The 22,499-nt window shown below is 65.7% G+C and overlaps 3 protein-coding genes across 5 annotated transcripts; all 3 read right to left on the bottom strand.

Annotated features, from left to right (window-relative positions):
• Window positions 1-2,159: 2,159 nt before the first annotated feature.
• C1QTNF5 (C1q and TNF related 5) lies at window positions 2,160-4,588 on the bottom strand. 2 transcript variants are annotated; one of them, XM_050322957.1, is made up of 3 exons: window positions 4,522-4,588; window positions 3,537-3,769; window positions 2,160-2,986 (listed from the first exon to the last, which is right to left on the bottom strand). In XM_050322957.1, the coding sequence occupies exons 2-3, from the start codon at window positions 3,748-3,750 to the stop codon at window positions 2,469-2,471; spliced, it is 732 nt and encodes a 243-aa protein (XP_050178914.1). In that variant the 5' UTR covers window positions 3,751-3,769; window positions 4,522-4,588; the 3' UTR covers window positions 2,160-2,468. The 2 variants fall into 2 exon arrangements, with proteins under 2 accessions (XP_050178914.1, XP_050178913.1); XM_050322956.1 differs by having other exon boundaries at window positions 4,448-4,586.
• A 1,768-nt stretch (window positions 4,589-6,356) lies between these two features.
• Window positions 6,357-10,062, bottom strand: MFRP (membrane frizzled-related protein). The gene is made up of 12 exons (XM_050322767.1): window positions 10,009-10,062; window positions 9,818-9,929; window positions 9,488-9,616; window positions 8,689-8,923; window positions 8,481-8,611; window positions 8,228-8,353; window positions 8,038-8,114; window positions 7,754-7,902; window positions 7,444-7,574; window positions 6,896-7,030; window positions 6,665-6,792; window positions 6,357-6,581 (listed from the first exon to the last, which is right to left on the bottom strand). Exons 1-12 carry the CDS (start codon window positions 10,060-10,062, stop codon window positions 6,357-6,359), a joined length of 1,632 nt encoding a protein of 543 aa, XP_050178724.1.
• Window positions 10,063-12,172: 2,110 nt separating this feature from the next.
• USP2 (ubiquitin specific peptidase 2) lies at window positions 12,173-22,195 on the bottom strand. Of its 2 annotated transcripts, none has more exons than XM_050323222.1 (12): window positions 21,497-22,195; window positions 14,814-14,864; window positions 14,424-14,547; window positions 14,017-14,128; window positions 13,815-13,925; window positions 13,604-13,668; window positions 13,408-13,511; window positions 13,250-13,330; window positions 13,037-13,115; window positions 12,817-12,924; window positions 12,507-12,627; window positions 12,173-12,405 (listed from the first exon to the last, which is right to left on the bottom strand). In XM_050323222.1, the coding sequence occupies exons 1-12, from the start codon at window positions 22,193-22,195 to the stop codon at window positions 12,318-12,320; spliced, it is 1,743 nt and encodes a 580-aa protein (XP_050179179.1). In that variant the 3' UTR covers window positions 12,173-12,317. The 2 variants fall into 2 exon arrangements, with proteins under 2 accessions (XP_050179179.1, XP_050179180.1); XM_050323223.1 differs by lacking the exon at window positions 21,497-22,195 and adding an exon at window positions 17,374-17,723.
• Between the last annotated feature and the right edge of the window lie 304 nt (window positions 22,196-22,499).

Here is a 22,499-nt window from a genome sequence, read left to right as displayed (position 1 = left end):
CACACTGCTGGCTTGTAGTAGACTTGTTACTCATTGGGATGGACCACTTGAGTTTGGAGAAACTGATCCTTTGTTCTCTTGGACACCTCCTTGCACCAGGACATGGGATCCTCCCAAGCAGACCCCTGAAGAAGCCACTGCCTGCTCTCCTAAAATCCAGGCTTGTGGTCATTTCCTTGCCCGCTCCATCCCCACCTGAGCCAGGATTGTCCCCTGCCCATTCCCAGTTTAAAGCTGTCCTTACCAGGTCAGCAGTCCTGCTGGCAGAGGTCACCTGAAGATGGCTGGAGATCGCTCCCTGCACCTCCTCAGCATCGAGGGCACTGAACCTGTGCCGTGACCACAGGGGTTTGGGTGGAGCAGGACCCACCCTGCTGCTGCCAGGAGTCACCAGGACACCCCTCAGCATCGAGGGCATTTCCACATTCAAGCCTGGCAGCTGAACACTCTGACACTGGAGTTGAAGGTCTGGACTCCTGTATAGGGTGTCAGAGATGATCCCGTTGATCTCTGATGCCACACAGCCTGCTGACCTCCTCCAGTGACCTTGGAGTGCCAAGGACACTTGTGCTGCTCCGAGGAAGATGTGCTGGCGTTTATTTCTGCTTCTAAAAGCCCACAAACAAACCACAAAACCTCAAAAAGAAACAACAAAGCAACCTAACTCTCCATACAAACTGCTGCCTCTGCCAGCTGCACTACAGCACCTGTGGGCTGAGCCTGGCTCTTTTATAGGCTTCTCCTCTGCCCTGGCTGAGGGATGCTGGTCCCTCCCTAACCTGGGCTCAGCTGGAACAGGGGCTCCAGGCTCTCCTTCCTCAGGGGTAGCTTGTAGAGCCCATCAGAAGCAGCTGGAGCTTACTAAAACCTTGCCAGAGTCTCCTGTGCCTCTACTTCTCTTTTCCTTATCCTCTTCCTCATCCTCCCCAGGCACCCCCATGTTCCTCAGGGGGTTCCCAGCACTCCCCCCACAATCTCAGACAAAGACCAAGAGCATCCCAAAGAAGGCAGAGCCCAAAAGCTGCTGTGCCAAGCACTGTGTCTGTGTCTGCCTCTGCTGACCACGCTCCCACACTCCTGACAGGGACCAGAGAACGCTCCCAGCGCCTCCCCCCCTCCCCCAGGCCTCGTCTCCAGAAAATTCACTTTCCTCCTCCCAAAATAGACAGTGCTGGCCATCGATCTGTGGCGTTGTTTGCCCCCAGGCAGCTCTGCTTACACGAAAGGCCATCACGAGCCCAAACAGATGCTTCTGCAGCAACCCAATCCTGAGGGGGTGGGGGTGTGAGGGGCATGCAGGGTGGCATACCCATGGACCCCTTGGGGATTCCCTTTTGGGGTGGCACTGTCCCTGTACGGGGGCAGAGATGTGGCCCCACGGCTGCTGCCAGTCTGTCCCAGCTCCCAGCCCACACAGCCGAGCAGGGATGCAGATTTGCTCGTTTTGACAGGCACAGCACTACTGCTGGGGGGCCATCCAGCGTGGATGGGGGGCAGTGGGGATCTGCGGCAGGGGAGGGGTGTGTAGGGGGGTCCCGGGCTTCTGAGCGCTGCAGGGATGGCCAGAAGAAGTGCCGGTCCCAGCTGGCACCCCACTCCCCGGCAGGGCACCGCTCCCAGACCATCAAGGGGTTCGGCCGCTGGCCAAGAGCCCCCTCCCCCGGCCGGTCCCCGCAGGGACCTATTTCGGGCAGGAATGAGGAAGCTCTTCATTCCCCTGCTAAAAATAGGGACCTTTCCCAGCCGCGGGTCAGCGCGTTCACACTGGAGCGGGGGGTGGGCACGGGGGGCTCCGCATGGCCCGGCCGGGGAGAGAAGGGTACCCACCCCCTCCTCCTCGGAGCGGGGTCCCTGCTGGCCCCGGACATGCCCACTCCCCCCAGGGTGGCCCTGGTGGCACCGGGACCCTCCCTCCCGGCGGGGGTCTGTCCTCAGGGGGGACACCAGGGATGTTCCGGCCCCGCTCCCCCCTCCCGAGCCTCGGGCAGGCGCCGGGGGCTGTCTCAGCTCCGCTACCGCATCTCAGGGACGCCGCTGCCACCATCTAGTGGCTCCCGCTGGCTCTGCGGGGACAACCCCGGCACCGCGTGCCCGTCCTTCTGTCCCACGTCCCAGACGTGGCCTCCCCCCCGAGGGCGCCCAGGCAGCCGGCACACGCGTGGCTGAGCAGCCCTTTATTGAGGGAATGGCTGGGGCAGGACCCGCGGGACGGGGCTCCTGGCCCCGCAGACCCGGCCTGGGGAGCAGCAGGGACCGGGCACCGTGCGGTGGGTTCCGCACCACCAGGGTGTGGGGGCTCCCCCAGAGCCGGGTGCCCGAGATAATAGTGAGCTCGAGGGGTGCTCCCCGCCACCCCCCGGCATGGCAGAGGGGCTGTAATCCTACCCTGAGCAGGGCAGGGGTCCCGGTACCCTCGCTGCCACCACGCAGGGGGCTGGGAAGGGGCACATCCCCAGCCGAGGGCGGGCTCAGGCGAAGACGGCGGAGTTCTGCCAGTAGGAGTAGACGAGGAAGCCGGTGAAGGTGCTGTCCGTCTTCACGCTGGCGTAGAAGCCGATGTAGTCCCCCACTCCCACCTGCACCCACACCTCATCCTCGGGCTCCAGGCGCACCAGGGTGCCCCCCGAGAGCGAGGTGGGCTTGGGCCAGTTCCCGTAGTACTGGAAGAAGGAGGCGACGGTGTGGCCGTTCTTCACGATGTCGAACTGCAGGCTGGTGCGGTACACGGTGGCGTGCACGGCGAAGTAGTAGAGCCCGGGCACCTCGCAGGTGAACTTGCCCGAGGCGGGGTCGTAGTGGCCCTGCTCGTTGATGAGCACCACGTCGAAGAGGATGGGCTGGTCGGGCAGGGGGGGGCTGCGCGACTCGGAGCGCTTGGCGCTGAAGGCCGAGCGAGGGGCCACGGCGCACTCGCCCTGCGCCCCCTTCTCGCCGTGCAGCCCGTCCAGGCCGGGGCTGCCCACCTCCCCGCGGGGGCCAGGCGCTCCTGGGCGGGCAGGAGGGGGACAGGGTTACCTCTAGGACATTGCCACCGCCACCCGAGCTCCCCCAGACACCCCACCCGCCACACCTGGGGTGCTGCCCGGGGAAGCAGCACAAGTGGGGAGGGCTGGGCGTGTGAGATAAGTTGGCACAGCATCAACGGTTTGTTGGAGAAAGCCCACTGGCTGGCAGAAAACCCACCCTAGGAGCCAGGGAAGGGATGATACAGCCCTGTTCCTGGTGTACTCTCCTAAAGCAGGGCTGGAAGAAAAGGGTGACACTGGGGACGGAGACAAATGCAGATTTGCCAGTGACAGGGAGCTGCTGCCTTTCACAGGAGCACAGTCACTACAGGCAGGACCAGAGAGGGGTGGTGGTGGCATGGAAGGGGCACTTTTGCAGGATTCGCCCTCAGTCTGGCAACGTGGGGCTGTGCCAGCATCCAGGACTCACTCCCTGGCATGAGGGCATTCCCCACAGGCAGGGCAGGGCAGGGCAGGGCAGAGCAGAGCAGAGCAGATCCCCCTCCCCAGCAGGGGTGTCTCCTTTCTTACCAGGAGGGCCCATCTCGCCCTTCTCTCCGGGCATCCCCATGGCCCCGTCCCGGCCATCTCGTCCGTCCCTGCCTGGCAGGCCCTGGCCCCCGTGCAGGCCCGGGGTCCCTGGGATTCCTGGCTGCCCTGAGCACAGCCCGGGGATCTTGTTGTCTTCGATCTGCAAGGAGCTGGTGATGAGCCCGAGCAGGAGGAGGATGAAGAGCTGCTTCATCTCGTCTGCTGCTGAGGGCCTGGAAGAGACAGAGAAGGGTCGTGGCTTTGGGAACCTCAGCAGAGAGGGCTGGCAGTGCTCGGCAGGGAGTGGGTGTGGGGGTCAGCAGGGGACATTCCCCTCTTCTTTTCCCTTTGCCTTTTTGGCAGCTCCTTGCAGCTGCACCTGCTGCAGCATCCCCATGGCTCGTGTGCCATCCCCCCACCCTGCAGGGCCCGGGGGGGCTCCCGGGGTGCTGGGGACAGGGAACTGGGGAGGGGGCTGCAGCACGGGCAGCTCTGTGGGTGAGGCTGGGGGCTGTTCAGGGTGGATGCTACCCCATTGGTATCCTGCCTGGCTCCGGGGGTGCGGGCAGGGAGGATTGAGGGGTGTCAGTGGGTGGGGTTGTTGCATCTGGGGGTGGGTGGTGGGGCGGCAGCTCGGGGAGCGCGGGGCTGTGCCGTGGCCCGGCCCTTGGCAGCATCCCGGTGGCTCCGGCTCCGCTCCACGCCCGCCCGGCTCCCTGGGGGCTGCAGCATCCCCGGACCACCCCGGTGCCGGGACCACCCCGCTGCCCCCATCCCTTCCCACCACGAGAACAGAGCCCCGCGGCCAGAGCTGGCCCCCTACCCCCGCCCCGTGGCCTCGACCCAGAAAAGCTGCTCTCTCTTCCCCCCTCCACGACTGCAACAAAGAGGAAAAGGAGGAGAAAAAGTGCCTCTTCTCCGCCCAGGCGCCGGAGCCAGGAATTCAGGCAGTCCCAGCTGCCCCCGGCTGGGTGTCCCCACTCACTGCGGTCCCAAAGCTCCTGCCCCGGTGCCTCGTTGCTCTCCTGGGTTGGAAGGGCTGTGGCTCTTCCCGGCCACTTCGCTCTGACGAAGGCCCTGGGAGAGTCAGCCTCTCCACCCCCCCCTCCTCCTCACGTCTCTCCTCCCAAACTCCAAAGGAAATCAAGGGCCTTGGGAGCCAAAAGCTACAAGACAAGGGGAAGAAGAAAAACAATCCCATGGTGTCAGGAGTGTTGTGAGCAGGGGGAAGGGAGAGCGAGGCAAACAGCCTGGACAAGGGAGGGGATGCAGGGGCTGTAAACTGCCTCCACTGAACACATCTGGGCACCCAGGCAGCAGGATGGAGGGGAGGGAAAACAGGGAAAACAGGCAGTGGGGGGGAAAGGGAACAAGAAAGAGGCTGAGGGAGGGAAATCCAGCGAAGACTGGGAGGAAGAGGGAGCCCTCGGGATGTGAAAGTCTCCTGAGTGACAGCCTTGGGGCTGCCTCTGGGAGCAGAGCTAAGGCAAGGAGGAATGGCAGGGCAGTGCCAGCCCCGGGATCACCCATGGGGAGCTGCAGGAGCCATCCAGGGGGTGGCTGAGCGGGCAGGGCAGGTGGAAGCGCAGGCAGAGCAGCGCTGTGGCCGTGCCAGGAGGCAGGGCTGGCCCTCAGGGGACCGTGGAGCACGTGGGGAAGCTTTCGAGGGCGCTCCCAGCTTGCCTTTAACTTGTTCCAGAGCCGAGTGCATCCAAGGGACACGGTCAGACGCCGGGCAGCGGGGCAGTCCCGTGGCTGGGGGAGTCCCCGTGCCCCACAGCCAGTGGAACATGCAGGGAATGAAGGAACCAGGCGGGCTCGAGGCCCCTGAGCCGTGTGGGAATGGCGGTGCCGTGCTGGGTACAAGGGCACAGCGGGGTTGACCCTGGTGGGTCCTGCTCCCAGTGACCCCAGCCGGGCTGGGGACTTCCCCACATGCTCAGGAGAGGTGAGGGCAGCAGGAAGCACTGCTGGCTCTCTCCTCCCTGTTCCAGTGCCCACAGCAGTGTGGTGGCATTGCTGGCTGAGCCTTCCTGACCCCAGTGCCCCAGGGCCAGGCTGGGTGCTGGCAGGGAACCGCCTGGCTCCTCTCTCCCAAGGTGTGAAGGGACTGTTGTTTTTGGCCAGCTGGGAGCTGGTTTGTGGCCGTGGGGTGTTGCCAGGACTGTGGCCATCAGGGTGGCCTCCAGCCAGCACAGCCAGCTCAACTAGAAAGGCCACAGCTCTTGCTCAGGCAGGATCCCTCCCCTGCACCATGAGGCCACCAAAATGACCCTCTCCAATACCCATCCATCTCTCTGGGACTTTGCAAGCCCCTAGCCCAGTGAGGGCACAGCTGCCCATTCTCCCTTGTGCCCCTCCCTTCCTGCTCAACACCCCCTGGCTTCCCACCCTGGGCCCACGCCTCAGTTTCCCTGAGGATCTGGCAGGAGCCACACACAGACCCTCCCCAAATGAACCACTTGTTTCATTGGGGTTGGCAGCTGCTGAAGCTGTTTATTCTGCTGGCTTTGGGGCTGCAGGACACGGGCAGCCTTGGGCTCCTCTTCCTGCAGCCTGGCTCACCTCTGCCCGGCCTTGCTCCGTTTGGGAAGCATTAACCCTTTCCCTGGTGCCCCCAGCACAGCCCCTCCAGCCCAGGCCTTTCCCTGGGGGATGTGTCACCTGCTCTCTGTGGGCAGAGGGCCTGACCCAGGGCAGGTGAGGAGCCAGGCAAGGGGAGCTGCAGGTGGGGGCCACCCCAGCAGCTGGGTATTCGCACCAGGAGGAGGACGGGGTGGGACATTTGGGGTGGGGAGGGTGTCTTCATCCCCTGCAGGGTCAGGGCTGGAAGCACTCCACGGGGTCGTTGGAGTCGGGCAGGATGTTGCAGTTGATGGGCCAGAGGATGCCCAGGAGGCCGAGGGACTGCTTGCAGCGCAGCTCTGCCGCCAGGCACACGGCCCGGCAGGGCTGCAGGACCCCCCCGTCCGGGGTGCACTTGGGCACGAAGAGGCTGCAGATGAGCAGGCGGAGGTGCTGGAAGCACGGCAGCTCCATCAGCGTCTGCGGGAGAGCCGCGGTGAGCCGGGAATGCCGTGCGGGAGCCTGGAATGCAGCCCGGGGGCAGCCCCGCGGGCGCGGCTCACCTGATAGTCCTGCAGCACCTCGGCAGCTCCCTCCTGGTCCGGGATGGCCAGCCAGATGTTGGGGAAGGAGGTGGCGTTGTAGCCCAGCCCCAGGCACATCTCCACGTGCACGGGCTCGCAGACAGACCCTGCCACAGGGCGAGGGGCTTCAGTCCTTACAGCAGTGGTGTGCCAGCCTGTCCCCTGCCCCAGGGGGGCTCAGGAGGGGGCTGAGTGTTGAGTGGCACTCACCGAAGGCTGGGTAGGACACCCCGGTGCAGTTGAGCTCGTCGGTGCCGTCGGGGCAGTCGTGCCAGCCGTCACACACCGACTCCAGCGCCCGGCACTCGCCGTTCCTGCAGGAGAACTCCGCGGGGCTGCACGTCTCTGGAAGGGGACAGAGGCCAGTGTGGCAGGGCACGGGTGTGGTGGGAGTCAGCCTGCTCGCCACCCCTGTCTCTGCTCTTCTTGATCACTGGGCAGGGGGTCTGACAGGTGACTATCACCAGCCCAGCTTATGGAGACCCCAAATTCCCTGGGTTGTTTAGGGGCAGCCCTCAGGTGATGGATTGTGCAGGTCAGCCCCTCCAGGTCACATTCCCACCGCTAGGATCAATGGGGTTATAGGGTAATTCAGAGAACAGGCCCTGTGGGCCTGTAGCCCAACCTGTTACTCCAGGCAGGGTCAGCTCTGGGGCAAGAGCAGTTTTTTACAGGGTTTTATCCAGCCTGGCCTTGAAGACCCCCAAGGATAGTGACAGCACAGCCCCCGTGGGCATCCTGTGCCCTTGGCTACCTACTCTCTGTGGCATTGTGGGCTTGGTAGGTGGCAAAGAACCCGTTGTCAGCTACTCCCTCGTCCGCCACGAAGAGGATGGTCATGACATGCCGTGAGGAGGTCAGGGGGGGTGGCAGCTGGTGGCCACAGAACCTGCCAAGGTGAGGGATGGGGTCAGGATGGGCTGACCAGCAGCTCCCCAAACCCCTGCCCTCCGGCTGCTCCTCCCCACCAGCCACTCCCGTGCCTCAGCTTGCCCGCTAAGGCAGGGCAGCCCAGTGCCCCCAGGCTGATGCAGCGGGGCTGGAGGTACTGGGGAGGGTGGGCTGTACCTGCCCATGAGGCTGGCGGCCCCCGTGCCCGCGCTGTCGTGCACCTCCACGAAGTCGAAGCTGCAGTCCTCGTGCGACTCCAGGCTGAAGTTGTGGAAGTGCAGGTCGATGACGTGGCCCACGGGCACTGAGATCTGCCAGAGGCACAGCTGCGGGGCGGGGGCAGCCGGCGACACCCGTGAAGCCGGGCAGGGGCACACCCCTGGCCCTCCCCGGGGGGAGGTTGCCTTTCCTCCTGCCCAACCTCACCCTCACGCTGCTCCCACCTCCATCCCTCCTCTCACCTGCTGGTGTGGGTATGGCTGGGGATGGTTTGGAGTGGAGAGGTGCCCCTCCAAGGCGGTCAGTGGCCCCCCACACTCTGCAGGGACACACAGACATGCAGCTTTACCCCTGACCCTCTCCTTTCCCTCCATCTCCCCAGCCACAGCGGCTGAGGGCTGGGGGCTGCAGGCAGGGCTGTGTCCCACCCACCTTTGTGCTTCAGGCTGCAGTTGGCCTCATCACTCTTGTCCATGCAGTCGTGGAACCCGTCGCAGACGAAGCCCAGGTGGAGGCAGAGCCCCTGGTCGCACAAGTGCTCGTCCCAGGCGCAGCTCTCTGCACGCAGGCAGAGACAACCCGGGATGGGGGGCGATCCCACCAGGCTCTGTCCCCTCCTGGAGGGACTCCCATGGCTCTCCCCACAGCCAGGAGCCCTGGCAGTGCCCAGGGTGGGGGTACTCACTCTCACTGGGGGCCACGGCGCGGTAGCGGGCGCTGAAGCCCAGGGCGCCCACGCTGCTGTCGGAGACGAAGGTGACGCGCAGGCGGTTGGAGTTGGAGTTGAAGGTTGGGGGGGCCACGTTGCCACAGAACCTGGGGGCACAGCAAGGGTTGATGCTGCTCACTGCCCCTCACACTGAACCGTACACTTCCCAGTGTGAGGGTCCTACCTGGTGGGGCCGCCCCGAGCCGGGGCAGCATCCACACCCTGCTCCTCATAGAGCTCCACACGGTCGAAAAGGCAGGAGGCTGTGCCCTCCACGCTGAACGTCTCCATCTTCAGCTGGATGGCGAGGCCAGGGCCCACCTCGATGCGCCAGATGCAGAGGGCGTCGGGGGGGTAGGGCCCGGGGTAGTTGGGGGAGCTGAAGGAGCCCTCGGGGCCCCGCAGGGTCCCTCCACAGGCTGCACGGGGCAACAGGGTGAGCATGAGCCGGTGCAGGGCACCCCTGTCCCCAAACACTGCCCCACGCAGGGACACTTACCCGGTGCTGCCGTGCGGGCTGTGGGCACCCAGCCCTGCGTCGGGGTGGCAGCTGTTTTGGGGGCTGGGGGGTCCCTTCGGGTGGGTGCTGTGGTGGTGGTGGCCGTGCCACGGGCGGGCAGGGCTGTGGCTGGGGCGCCGGGTGGGTGTGGGGACGTCAGCTCTGTGCCCAGGGAAGAGCAGGGACTGCTCAGCCCCGGCAGGGAGAGGTGGCTGCAGTGCAGGGAAGGGGCTTAGGAAGCCCACCCAGCCCCGGGGTGCAGTTCCCAGGGCATCCCACGCAGCTCTCCCAGGGGCTGGTGGTCCTGCCACATCCCAGGGAGGTGGAGATCCCCCTTGCTCCTGTGTGTGGGGGCACCCTCCCCCAGCCTCGAGCAGACCCTGGGATGTCCTCTGAGCATCCCTTTTCCCCTCTGAGCCAGTTCTGTGTGTCCCCCCCACCACAGTCACAGCCATCCCCCAGCCCCCCCTGCTCGGGCACTCACGGTGGATGACGATGCCCATCAGGAGGGCGATGAGGAAGAGCAGGATGGCGCTCATCAGAGCCACGCAGAGCCAGGTGAACTTGCAGTCGGCGCGGTACCTCCAGCCTACCTGCCCCCAGAGCTGATGGCCTGCGGGGAAGGCGAGGACAGCGGGCAGAGCCCGGGTGCTGCTAAGCCGTGCCCCCACCTCCCTGCACGGCTGGCTGAGCCCTGCCTGGGCACGTCCCCTCCTCTTGTTCCCGGGTCCCCTGAGCAGCCCCAGAGCCCACCAGCCCGCTGCTGCCAGCCCCGCGGGCAGGGAGGGGTGCGTACAAACCCCCAGGCTGGTACCGAGGCCATCCCGGGGTGATGCAGGGCCGATCCCGTCCTTGTCTGGAGGATGCTCGGGGCTCGGGGCTGCCCGGGGCTCCTCGCCCTCGAAGACGGGGTTGCAGAACTCGGTCTGTGGGAGAGCAAAGGCAGGTGGCACCAAGGGGTGGGCATGTGAGGACCTCCAGCTGCATCCGCACCCCCAGCCCTACCTTGCTGTGGTCCAGAGCCTCAGGGCAGAGCGTGATTTCGGTGAAGTCTCTCATGGCAGCGGGCGACTCCTGGCTGGCTAAAAGCACCCCCAGCACTCCGTGCCCCCCAGCTCAGCTCCCAGCCCCACACCCCGCTCCTCCCCAGCTGCCCCCATGGGCCCTGGGGCGCTATGGGGACCGGGCACAGGCGGTGGCAGTGCCAGCTGTGCCTACAGGTGCCACCAAAGCCCCGCAGCCTGCAGAGCCCCCAGGGCCATGCCTGCCGTGCCGGGAGTGTGGGGAGCCCCGGGAGGCAGCAGCCCCAGTCCCCTCTGCAGGCCCCTTCCCCCCTCGCCCCGTTAATCCAGCTCAGCTGAGGATGCCGAGGTCAGGCTCTGGCAAGGAGAACCAGCGTCTTAAAGGGGAATGTGTGCTCTCACCCAGCCTGCCAGGAGCCTGTCCCGACAGGGAGCCTGCTTTTGGGTGCACAGGGGCACCCTGGGTTTGGCTGCTGCCTCTGGGCTCCCTGCTGTTGAGGGCAGCACTGAGGGGATTGCTGGGGACCCCAGGCTGAGCGTGTCCCTCCTTCCCTCACTGGGTGCCTGAGCCCAGCCACCTGCATTAACACCACCCCTTAATGCCTCTGTGCCCGTCTGGGCCCTAAGCAGGGGAGAAAGGGGCCATTGTTCAGGGGCTTTGAGGAAAGAGTCTGGGCACTGCAGGGCTGGAAAGGCTCCTTCTGCCCCCAGACACTGCAGGTAGCTGGAGTGGAGGGGCTGCCACCTGCACACACATCTCCCTTGCTCCAGGGGACATGGGTGCTCCTGGTCCATGGGGGCTGCTGGGCCTCCAGAGCCATGCACAGCCAGGCTGTTCCAGCCCTGGTGGCAGCTTCCCACCCACCACTCACCCTCCCAGAGAACGCCACTCACACACACACAGAGAACTCTTTTTCAAGCTCGGATTTATTCCCGCACGAGTCTCCCTTGTATGAGACACTTCCCACCCATCTTGCTTACACAGTAAACAAGCCACCTGCCAAGCAGCAGAGCTGCCCCAGTCCAGTACCTGCCCCGGGCAGCCCCCCCAGCCTGGCCTGCCCTCCCTGAGCCCTGCTGGGATGCCCCAGGCTGGGCAGGGTGCTCATGCCAGGGCTCAGCCCGTGCCTGCAGGGCAGAGAGGGCGAAGCCAGCCGGGTGCTGGGTTGGATGTAGCTGCCCTGCGGGCTGGGATGGTGCTGGGTCGGGCCTGTCCCTCCTCCCACTGCACCTCAGGCAGAGGCAGGACGGGGAGGAGGCAAATAAATTAGAGAAAAGGCTAAAAAGGCCACTGGCATTTGCTTTAGCTGGAGGACGGAGCAGCAGGGCGGGTCCCCGGCACCCAGGGGGGCTCCTGATCACAGGGAGGAAAAAGCCCCAATTGCAGATGGTCCCGGAAAGCCACTGTCCTCCCCTCCCTGTCCTCCACAGGACGGATGTTCCTGTGCAACCCCGATGGCCCCCCGCTCCCCTAAATGGTTTAAGGCACCGTCGTATGAGGAGGCAGGTAAAAACCTACCCGAGGCATCCCCCGACACCAGTCCCTGGAGAGGCAGGAAGCGGCGGGGTGGGTGCTCCAGGTGAAGCAAAGTCCACTATAAATACATATAAATTCCACAAAATGTTTTCCTCCCTCCTGTCCGTGAGTCTGGGCCTGAGCTCAGGCTGCTGTGAGGAGTGTTTGTGTGGGGCAGCTGCTGGGGAGGTGCTGCCTGAGACGGCTCGGAGGCAACTGGAGGGCCGGAGTCCTTTGCCAGGAGGTTTGGAAGTGCCAGGAGGAGGTCGGGAGCAGTTCACCAATCCTCTGGGATAGCCAAGCAGATACAGGAGTGCCAAGAGGCCAGGAGGGACGTGTGAGGCTCTCCTGGGTCCCCAGCTCTGGGTGCTGCTGCCCCAGGGCAGCAGAGGTCCTGGCCTGAGTCAATGGGACAGGCGGCCCCATTCCCGTAGAGTCCCTTGCTCTGGATTTTTATTACACACCAAAAAAAAAAAAAAGAAAAAAAAAAAGGAAAAAGAAGGAAAAAAAAAAAAGAAACTAAACCCCCAAGGTAAAAATCGAAATGCCAGCAACCAGAAGGAGCCTGGGCTGCCTGAGCCTTGTCCTGCCATGAGCTGCCCCTCCTCAGTTCTGCAGCTGGGCTGTCCGTGCCCGGGCTCTGCTCCTGGCTGCTCCCTCTGCAGCCACCTCGGGGGTCTCTCCTCTTCACCTCCCTCTTGCACCTGGGGGGCCACACGGCCAGGGCCTGCCTCTGAGGGGTGGCACAGGGGTCCCCAGGGAGGCAGCAGGGCTGGCTACATGCGGGAGGACGGGCTGGCCAGCTCGTAGAAGAGCAGGTAGGCGTCGCTGCTGCGGACGTGGCTGGACGACATCGGGGTGACGCTGCAGAGAGGGGAGGAGGGGAGCTGTGAGAAACAGGGACGAGGCCCCAGGATCCCCCCCCCTGAGCAGGGGGGCCCTGCCCCACCCCACGGCAGCCTCACCGGGAGTCGTTGAAGCTGTGCCACTCGCTGGACACGGGGCTCTTGCAGTAGGCTGTGTAGTGTCCCCCCATGGTGGTGCCCGAGTGGTTGGAGACAGCGTAGAGGTTGTAAACGGCGTGGTCTGTGGGGGGGCAAAGGTGCTGCTCAGCCCCGCTGCCCCCCAGCATGCCAGCACGGGGCTGGATCCCCTGGATTCTGTGGCTCCCACCCCTCAAAACCCTGCTCCCCAACACAGCTGTGACACCCTGGGGAGCACGGGGAACACGGGAGTCACCAGAAGCTCAGGAGCAGTGCAGGGACTGGGACTCACTGCAGCTCTGGGAGGCGAATTCCCGGAGGTCCAGGTCCTTCAGCTGGAAGTTGACGAAGGTGGTGAGTTTGCTGCTTCGTATCCTGGCCTCCGAGAAGCGCTTCAGGTCTGGGGAGGGGGGTCACGTCAAGGAGCCAAGAGACAAAGGGGAGCCCGTGAGAAACCACCTGCCCCCACCTCAGACACTCCCTATACCCCCATCCCTCTGCCCAGAGGATACGAAGCACCAGGATCTTGGGGAACTTCTGGATGCTGAATTTCTTCGTGCACCTCGTCCTGGCTTTGCAGCGACAGCACGTCTGTGGGAGACAAACAGCACAAGCAAGAGGGTGAGGGCAGAGGCCAGTCTCCCCTGAGCCCCACAGTGCTGGTAACACAGGCACAGGGGGAAAGGTGCCCACCCTGCCCCCAGGAAAGCCCCCCTGCCCCGTACCGGTTTCTCGTCCCCATCCAGCACGTCCTCTTTGGTGAAGAGCCGGAGACAGTCCATGAGCGTCACCTCCCCGTAGCCTTTCTGTGGGAGCACAGTGAGGGTCAGGGACAGGCAGTGAGGGGCAGGGGGCCAGGGGTCATCCCCTGGGGATCCCTCACCTTGGGGATGGGCAGGGACAGGTCCCAGAAGGGGTCGAAGGCGGTGGAGCAGTAGCCGCACTCACTGCAGGTCAGCGAACTCTTCAGCTGCCCAACGAAGAGGTCTGGAGGGGTGGGACAGAGCAGGGTGAGACCCCTGGTTCCCAGCCCAGCTCCCAGCCCTGCCCTGCCCTGCTCTCCCCCCAGCCCTGCTCACCGCTGATGCGGCTGTCCTCCCTCTCCTGGTACCTCCTCCACATCTGCCGGCTCTTCTCGTCGTCACTGCGAGGGGTGGGGAGACACGGGGAGGGGAGTGAGCATGGCCTGGAGGATGCCAGCCCTGCCACCCAGCCCAGAGAGACCCGTGTGGTCGCTGTCCCTAGGCTGGGCTCATCTTGCCCAGTTCCTCCAGCCCAGGCAGCACTTACGGGAGGTGGTCCAGGCTGTCCGTGCTGGCCCGGGGCCGCACCAGCACGCGGTTCACCTCGCTGTGCAACCCGTCCAGCAGGAACCGCAGGAATTCCTGTGCATCCTGCTGGCTGCAAGACACGGGGCACTGCCGGTGAGCGGCAGCAGGGGGGGGCTCAGCTCTCAACTCCCCCCACCACCCCTGCACCCACCCCCCCTTACTTGTAGCCGACGAAGCGGGGGGCGTATCTCTGGATCTGCGTCTTGAACTCGGAGGGGCTCACGCTTTCGTTGGGGGACGAGGTCCAGAGCAGCTGGATCAGCTTTGCAAACTCTGCGGGCACAGAGGCAGGTCAGCGAGCTGGGTTGGCGTGGCATCGCTGTGCCCCCTCCCAGGGCAGAGCTCAGCACCCCACCTGGGGGTCCCTGGACCTGATCCTGCCCCTGGCTGAGCACCCACAGCACAGCGCCTGCCCCAGCAAGGCTGGGGAGAAGCACCGACCTCCGGGTGGGAGTCCCCCAGGATTTGGGGCATCCCGGGGGGAAGGGGATGTGCTGCAGGGCTGTGCTGCAGGGCTGTGCTGCAGGGGAGCCCCCGCAGCCCCCAGGAGCCTGTGATGGACACTCACCTGACATGAGCGCCGTGCGCATGCGGCTGTTGTTGTTGAGGTCCCGCAGGTACTGGTTCTGCAGGCAGTAATCCCGCAGCTCCTTGGTGTTGCTCAGGCACTGCAGGATGGAGTTCATGAAGCACTGGGGGAGGCAGAAGAGAAAACCATGGCAACGGGAAGCAGAGGGAGGCAGGCGGTGGCAGGGGGACACCTGGGGTGGGTGGGCAGAGGATGGATGGGGACTGAGCAGTGCAGAGCAGGGGAAGCTCTTCCTCAGGAAGTGGGGTGCAGGGAGCTGCCAGGGTAACAGAGTGCGTGCTGGGGGGCGAGGTGAAGGGGCAGGGCTCCCCCTGCCCCACAGATGTGCAGGGGGTGAGCTGGGGCCGTGGTGCCTGGGCGCACACTCACCGTATTGCCAAGGTTCCGCAGCCCGGTCAGCCCCTGCACCGCCTTGGAGCTCTGCAGAGAGAGGGGAGAAGGCTGAGATGGTGCTGCACTGGCCATGCCACAGACATGGTGCCACAGACCCCCCCATGGAGCAGACCCTCCTCCAGTGGCAGCAGAGGCCCCATCCCGCTGTGACATCATGGGCAGGGCCAGCACTGCCCTCTCTGGGCCAAGGACCTGGGGAGAAGCCATGGCTGGCCTGCCCCGTCCTGCCTGCCAGGCGGCTGCTGCTGGCCCAGGACGACGCACAGGGCTCAAAGTTCTCCCTGCCTGGTGACACTGCTGCCCCATGGCCTGGGCTGCAGGCCAGTTCAGCCCCCCCTGGCTGCCTCCACTGCCACCCCTGGGCCCCAGGACACTTGGGGATGGCAGTGCCCCGTGCCTGCCCCACACTGCAGGAGGAGCACGGTGCCCTCTCACTGCCCGCCTTGTCCCCTCCAAGATGCCCTGCATGAGCTCAGCCCAGACTTTGGCACAGTTCTTTTGCAGGATAAAGTCCACCTGGGAAAGTGCAAGCCCAGCCCTGCAGCAGAACAGGGCTGTGTGCCCAGCAGTGCCCTCCCAGCCTCTCTCTGCCCTGGCCGTGCTGTGTCTGTGCCATGGGGGCTCTTCCAGGTCCCTAAGGTGCTCCCTGAGCCAGGCCAAGAAGCCATGGGCACAGGCAGCTGGGCTCTGGGGCCAGGAGGCATTGCCACTCTTTGCTGGACACACTGAGACCAGAGAGGGGTCTGGAGGGGCCACCACCCCTCTCCCAGCTTGTGGGACAGGGTGCTGGTGGGGAGGAGTGGTGGGAGCCCAGGGGTCCTGCTCCCAGCCCTGCACTGGGTAGTGCTGGGACAAACATCCCCAGAGCAGGGTCAGACTGCTGATGCTGCTCCCCCAGATGACCAGGATTTAAGGATCCTCAGGCAAACGCCCCAGCTGCCCACCTCAGGCTTGAGGAGGGGGAGGAGGAGAGGAGGGGAGTGGAAGAGGAGGGGAGGGGGCCCAGCAGCTCCGAAATAGCAGCAGCTGGTGTGTGTGTGGGAGGTGCTGAGCACCCAGCCCTGACAGCAGCCCAAAATAACCCAGATCCAGTTACACGTGCTCCTTAGCGACGGCGCAGGCATCACCCACCGCAGCGGGCACCGGCACCGGCCGCGACCGGGCCGCCCTGTGTGGGCACACGTGGCCCTGCCGGACTGACCACGTACCCTGTGTGCCACGCCAGTGCCCTGGGGCGCCCAGATGTGGCTGAGCACAGACCTCAGTGCCAGGGGGTGGCTGTCCAAGAGTGCCAGGCAACCTCTCCCCCAGCTTCTCCCCAGGGAGAGGGCAGGCTTGGTTGGGTGGGGGTGCCAGCAGTGTGTGATGGGTCAGTGCCACACCACAGCTGCAGGAAACGGCCTGGATTTGGCCCACAAGCAGACAGGGCCGAGCAGGCACAGGAGAGGTGGGTCCGTGTCCCAACAGTCTCCATCCCTTGAAGGGTCTGACCCAGGGAGGGATTGCTGCTCGTGTCCCCACAGCTGTCACAGGGAAGGTCACGGTGCCAGGGGTGAGCAGCAACCCCTGGGAGCTGCCCAGTGCTCCCCAGCCATCCCCACCAGGACGCTGCTCGTCCAGTCACCCTGGTCGGGCAGCTCCTGCCTGTGTGCCAGGAGGGACCGGGCTGTCCCCCCAGTGTGGGTGCAAACCTTCCCACAGATCTGGCATTCCCCCACAGCCAGGACCTGAGCCTGCTCCTGATTCCTCCCAGAGCCTGGAAGGACCCCAGGGGAGGGCTGGGGCTGCGGTGGGGGGGGTCAGGCACTCCCCTACCATGGTGCAAGCCTGTGTGCACCGAGGTGTTATTTCCCCCCCTGGATTTCCCTCCCCTGGGTGACTCAACTCCAGCTAATCCCCCTCTCCCGTACAGGGCTTTATCTAGGACACGACATGCTCAGAGGCGGTGAAGGAGAGCTGGCTCACGCGGCGCGGCTGGGGAGTCCCCGAGGCTGCACTGCAGGACGGGGACAAGGGACAGCGGATGGGGGACAAGGGACACGACCCGGAGCGTCCTGCCCCTTCCAGGTCCGCGCGCCCCGTGCCCGTCAGCGGCAGCGGGAGAGCCGGAGCAGCCAGACTTACATAAGTGCCCATCCCCTGCCCTCCCTGCCCCTGGCTCTGCCATCCCTGCAGGGAAGATCCGCCCCGCCACCGTAGCCCTGGGGACAGCGCTCAGTCCGGTGACACTGCCGAGGGGCCGGTGCGGCCGGCAGACCCCTTCCTTGTGGTGGGCAGGCTGGGACAGAGGGACCCGGCCAAGGTCACCACAAGGGCAGGGCTCGGGAGGGGAGCCCAGGTGTCCCGACACGTGCGTTCAGCTGCTCCCCGCCACGCTGCGGGACACCGGGACACGCTGTCCCCGCCGCCAGCTCCCACCCCCGGACACCCCATCCTCGGGCACGGGGGCTGCCACAGGGTACCCCACACTCCCCAGCGAGGGCGGGGGGCCCCCCGTTCTCTGCCCCCACACCGCGGGGCTGTGGGCATCTCATACCTTGGTCTTATTGAGGACGAGCCCGACGAAGGTGGAGACCAGCAGCGACCCCGGCATGGAGGCGCGGGGCCGCAGGTCCTTGTGAAGGTCGGGGAGCGCGGGGGGCTCCTCGGGCAGTGTCACGGTGTAGGAGTCCCTCATGGTGGCCCCGGCGGGCACGGCAGGGCGGCGGGGACCCGCCGAGGGCAGCGGGGTGCCGGGGATTGCAGGGTGGGCACCCCTGGCCCGGGGCCGGCTGGAGCCGGGGGCGCGGGGTCAGGCGCGGAGCCCCCCGTGCTTGGGCGTGCGGGGCCGGGGCCGGTGCCGGCTGCGGGGCTGACGGGCACCTGAGCGGCTCTGACATCAAATGGGTGGGGAGGCGGCAGCCGGGGCTCGGTGACGGGCTCGGTGACGGGCTCGGTGACGGGCCAGCCCCCGCGCACCGCGTGGTACAGCGCGCCGGGAGACACAGGGGGGCCCGCGAGGGGCGGCTGTGCCCTGTGGGGACGCGGCTCCGGGGGGCTCCGGTGGGATGCCGTGCCCCCTCCTCACCTTCCTCAACTCTCCCGTACCCCGACACCGGAACCGTGCGGCGAAATGGGGCATTTGGGCAAAGCGGCAGCCGGAGGAGCGCCTGCCCACCCCCCCAGTGCTCCCCCACGCTCCCGGCTCCGCGTTCACGGGGCTGGTGGCACCGGCTGTCCGGCCCCGGGCACGCCGTGCTCTGGGCAGGCACCGGGAGGAGAGCGGGGCTACCCAACCGCGGCAGTCACTCGCCAAAACTGGCTCGGTAACGCAGAGACAGCCCCCCAGCGTGTGGGTGCACGGGGTGCCCGCACACAGAGAGGGGCTGTCAGAGAGGGCTGTGGGGCTCCCGGGCATGTGCCTTCCCTGCAGAGCCAGTGCCAGGTTACACGTTTTGGGGGAGCCCTCCTGTTCAGGGGTTGCAGTGGCGCTGAGCTCAGAGGGCTTTTAGTGCCCTGCGTTGGGGGAAAAAAAACTCCCCCCCCAAATCCTACGTGGAGCAAAGACCCCACCTGGCGTCTCCCCTCGGTAAACTGAGGCACGGCACTGGCAGGGCTCCAGCTCTTCTCCTGCAGCAAGGGCAGATGCGGAGGCTGGCAGGGAGCCCGGGTGTCCTGCGTCCTAGTCCTGCGTCTCCCTCTGCTTCACCCCTCTGACCGCAGCAGGACGAGCGGCGGAGCCTTTGCGCCTGCTGAGCGTGCCCAGGTGTCCTACCGCCCGCTCAGGGAAATTTCCATGGGCGGCCGACGCAGGGAGTGCTGGGCTGGGCTGCTCTGACACCGCCAGGGCACCAAGCAGAGCCTTCTTTCCCCCCCTGCCAGCCCCCAGCACACCCCCATCCAGAGGCAGGGGCTGCTGAATCCCGATGGCTGCAGATGCAGCCGGCGGAGGGGCTGGCTGGGGAAGGAGGAGGGGGGAGGGAGGAAGGGAGACTATTTTTGGCACCGGCAAAAAATATCTGAGGAGGCATCTTGCAGCGCTATTCATCTGCAGGGCCGGGGCTTTCGGCACCACGACGGGACGCCTGTCGTGTGTTTATGTACACACCCCGCGGTGTATACACCCTACACATGTGGGGACACGGCGTTCGCATGTGGGGACACCGCGTGTGCACACACCCACTGCCCTCTCCACCCTGTGGGGGTGCCCTGCAGCGCTCCCGCGGGTCACAGCCCGGGCCCCTGGGGCCGTGGCACAGCTCCCCGAGATCCAGAGCTCCTGCCACCCTGCCCGGGTGGGTATCCCGGGGGCAGGATCAGCCCCAGAGAGCAGCACTCCCCATGGGGTGCTGGTTCAGCACTCCCCACGTGCCGGCAGAGCCGGTTCCGTGGCGAGAGGGTGACATTCAGCCACATCCCGTGTTGAACCTCCTGCCCTGGTGTCATGGGGCGCCCTGGGCCGAGGACCAAGTTCCCCTCCAAGCCAGAGAGCGGCACACGGGCTCTGAGGGAGAGGCTGGGGCAGGGGAGATAAGGGGAGACCTGGTGGGGTGGCATCACCCAGAGCCAGGTCCGTGCCCTGAGCTGTCCCCTCTGCAGTGGTGACCTTCTGCCTCGGGCAGAGGTTGCCACAAGGCCCGGTTGGCACCGCCACGGCAGGCAGGGCCGGGACTGGCTGCGGGCCAGGGACGTCAGCTGCTCAGGATGGGACTGCGGAGAGCTGCCGGCGGGTTTGCGGGCGGCTCTGGCCTCCTGACCCTGTGTACACCCAGGGTGCTTAATGGGGCGGCACCGCTCCGGTCCTGCCCTTCCCACGAGCCAGCACAGCAGGGCACAGCCACTCACTGCAGCTGCACCTTTACCCTGCAGGACGGTAAACTGAGGCACAAAGTGATGGTGTGGGCAGGGGCAAACACCAGCACTCTGCTGGCTGCAAACCCCTCTGCAGGAGGTGGCTGGGGAATAAGGGATGGGAGGAGGCACAGAGCCATCCCTGCTGTGCCCTGTCTCCATCAGGAGTTCTGCTGGCACTGCCCTCGGGGCCGGGTAATGGGGCAGAACCGATGGCAGCGCCGGGACCGCAACGTGTGCCTGTTTCCGGCTCCCAGCACGGCCGCAGGCACCCAAAGCGGTTTTACGATCGGGACATTTGCTTGGGAAAGGGAGAGGGGAAAAAAGGCACAGCAGTGGAAAATAGCAGGTGTGCCCATCAAAGCGCCAAGGAAACCTAAGCCAGTGTGGCTGACCCAGCCTGCCCTGGAGTGGTGCTGTCCCAGAGCCACCTTTGCCACCCGTCAGCCAGCCCGGGCTGTGTTCACGTGCAGACCACAGGGCTGTGGTTTGGGGCTATGCCCCGTGGGCATCCTGTGGCAGCAGGCTGGCACCCACATCCCAGCAGTGTGTGGGCACTGGGGTGGGCACTCTTCCCTAGCAATGGCAGTCCCTCTCCCTTTCCGGAGTGCCCATGCCTGGCAGCAGCCACTAGATCCTCCCTTGGTCCCCCACCTTCCAGGGCCTGGTGTGGGAGGGGGAGGCAGGAATTCCCTTCCACAGCAGTGATGCTCCACTCTCCCAGCTCCCCAGCCTGCTCCCTTGCCCCAGAGATCAGGGAGGTGGGTACAGGGGGTCCCACACCAGGGCAGGGTGCTGCTGGCACTGCAGGTGCAGCTGCTTCTGTGGTGAAAGGGGCACACTAAGGGCACAGTAAGGGATGGGAGAGCCCTGGCTGCAAAGAGGTTCCTTTCCTGCTCCCAGGGAAGCAGAAGAGGATCCCCCAGCACTTTTCCTCAAGGTTTGGTGGATGTCAGTGGGACAGAGACGCAAGGAAGCAAAGGGCAGGTCAGACCCTGGGCTGGGACGGACCAGCCTCCACCATGGGGGAATGGAAACAAAGTGGGAGACACGGCAGGCAGAGCCTGACCAGATCTTGGAAGGAAACCTGAATGGAAAATTACCAGGCTGCTCCCCTGCACACCCGAGCTGGGCTGTGTGTGACTCCTGCTCCCGGCCCGGGCCAGGGCTCTGGGGCCGCTGCAGCACCGAGGGGTACCTGGGGCATGGAGTACCTGTCACCCTGGGTGACCCTGCCCAGTGCAGCACTGCCACAGGGAAACTGCTGCTGCCACAGGGCTTGGGGCACAGGGCCCCGAGATGGCAGCAGTGGATCATGCCAGGGGACTGGCATCACTGGGCACCAGTGAGCAACCTGACTGGCAGCTGGGCACCGAGTCACTGTGGCACAGTCAGCACCAGCCAAACCAGCCATCCCAGCAGGGCGAGTGCCCAGCCTGGTCGTGTCACCTGCTCTAGCCGGGATGAGGCAGCAGGAAGCCCCTCCTGGGGCCGGGGCCATCACCCCACTGGTCATGCACACACGCAGAAAGGTGCAGCGGGCACGGTCCTGCCAGGACACGGGCACCCTCAGCCCCTGGGTGAGGTTTGCTCCCAGCAGCGCACCCAGCGAGCACAGCCCCTCAGAGGACACCCTCCTGGCGGCACACGGGCTGCCTCAGCAGCTCCAGCCCCGCACTGCTGCGCCAGCAAGGGCATCTCGGAGGGTCAGGGCGCAGAACCGAGGCACACCGAGATTCCCAGGGAGAACACCAGAGCTCGGGCTCCCCGGATCAGCACAACCACGGACCGTGTACCCGCATCACACCCCCCCGGCCAGCGCCACGTACCGTGGGGTCCTGGGCGGGCACATCGCAGGGGTCGTCGCTCCTCTCGCAGGGCTGGCTGGCACAGCGGGTGCCCGAGGGCGGCAGGGCCGAGCCCAGGCTGGCCTGAGAGGGGCTGAGGTGGCCGGCGGAGAGGCTGCCGTGGTTGCTTTTCCTGCCGTAGCTCTCCAGGTACCCACGGACGTAGTCGGAGCGGGTGGCAGCCTGGTAGAGCCCCTGCAGGGCGCCGGGCTCCTGCCGGCCCCGGGCGGGCGCGTAGGCGCTGTCCGAGGTGTGCAGCCCCGAGAACTCCCGCGCCAGGTCCGAGTGGCTGATGGATTTGTGGCGGCTCAGGGGCGCTGCGGAGGGCAGGTAGCCCGTGGGGCTGCTGGGGGTCCCTGCGAAGGAGTAGCAGCCCCCTCCGCTCAGCCCCCCGCCGGGCGGCCGGGACTGGGCGCGGATGTAGGAGGGGCTCAGGCGGATGCTGGGGTCGGGGTACAGGGGCAGCCTGTCATAGCCGCTGGTCGGGGACAGCCCCGAGGGGTGGTAGCGGGGGGAGCCCAGGTAGCTGGCTTTGAAGCCGATTTTGTCGCTGTCCGCGTAGGACAGGGTGGATCCATAGGAGCTGTAGGAGCTGTACCCGCTGGGCACTTTGCTGTAGGTGGTCTCGGCGTAGCGGGAGGAGTCCACGTAGCGCTTCAGGGTGGAGGAGAGCTGGGACATGCTGCAGGCTGGGGCTCAGCGGGCTCTCCTGGAGGCATCGACTGCAAGAGAAGAGCCCGGGGGTCAGCACAACTGGACACCCACCACCACCACCCCCCCAGCAGCCCGCTGTCCTGGAACACCCTGGGAGAGGTGTGCAGGGGATCCAGGGGATGGGAGGTGCTGTGAGGTGCAGTGTGGCCGTGGCTCCTGCCACCTGTCAGCCCTCCTGAAGAGCCTGGGGCAGCAGGACTCAGCTGGCACTGTCACCCATGTGCCTTCAGGCACCTCACACCGCAGATAGGAGCCCCAGGGCACAGCCAAG

The sequence above is a fragment of the Myiozetetes cayanensis genome, unplaced genomic scaffold (assembly GCF_022539395.1).
Source record: "Myiozetetes cayanensis isolate MyiCay16 unplaced genomic scaffold, myiCay2020 scf29, whole genome shotgun sequence".
NCBI classification, from domain to species: domain Eukaryota; kingdom Metazoa; phylum Chordata; class Aves; order Passeriformes; family Tyrannidae; genus Myiozetetes; species Myiozetetes cayanensis.
The sequence above is the reverse complement of the archived record's forward strand: the minus strand, read 5'-3'. Positions and strand labels throughout refer to the sequence as shown.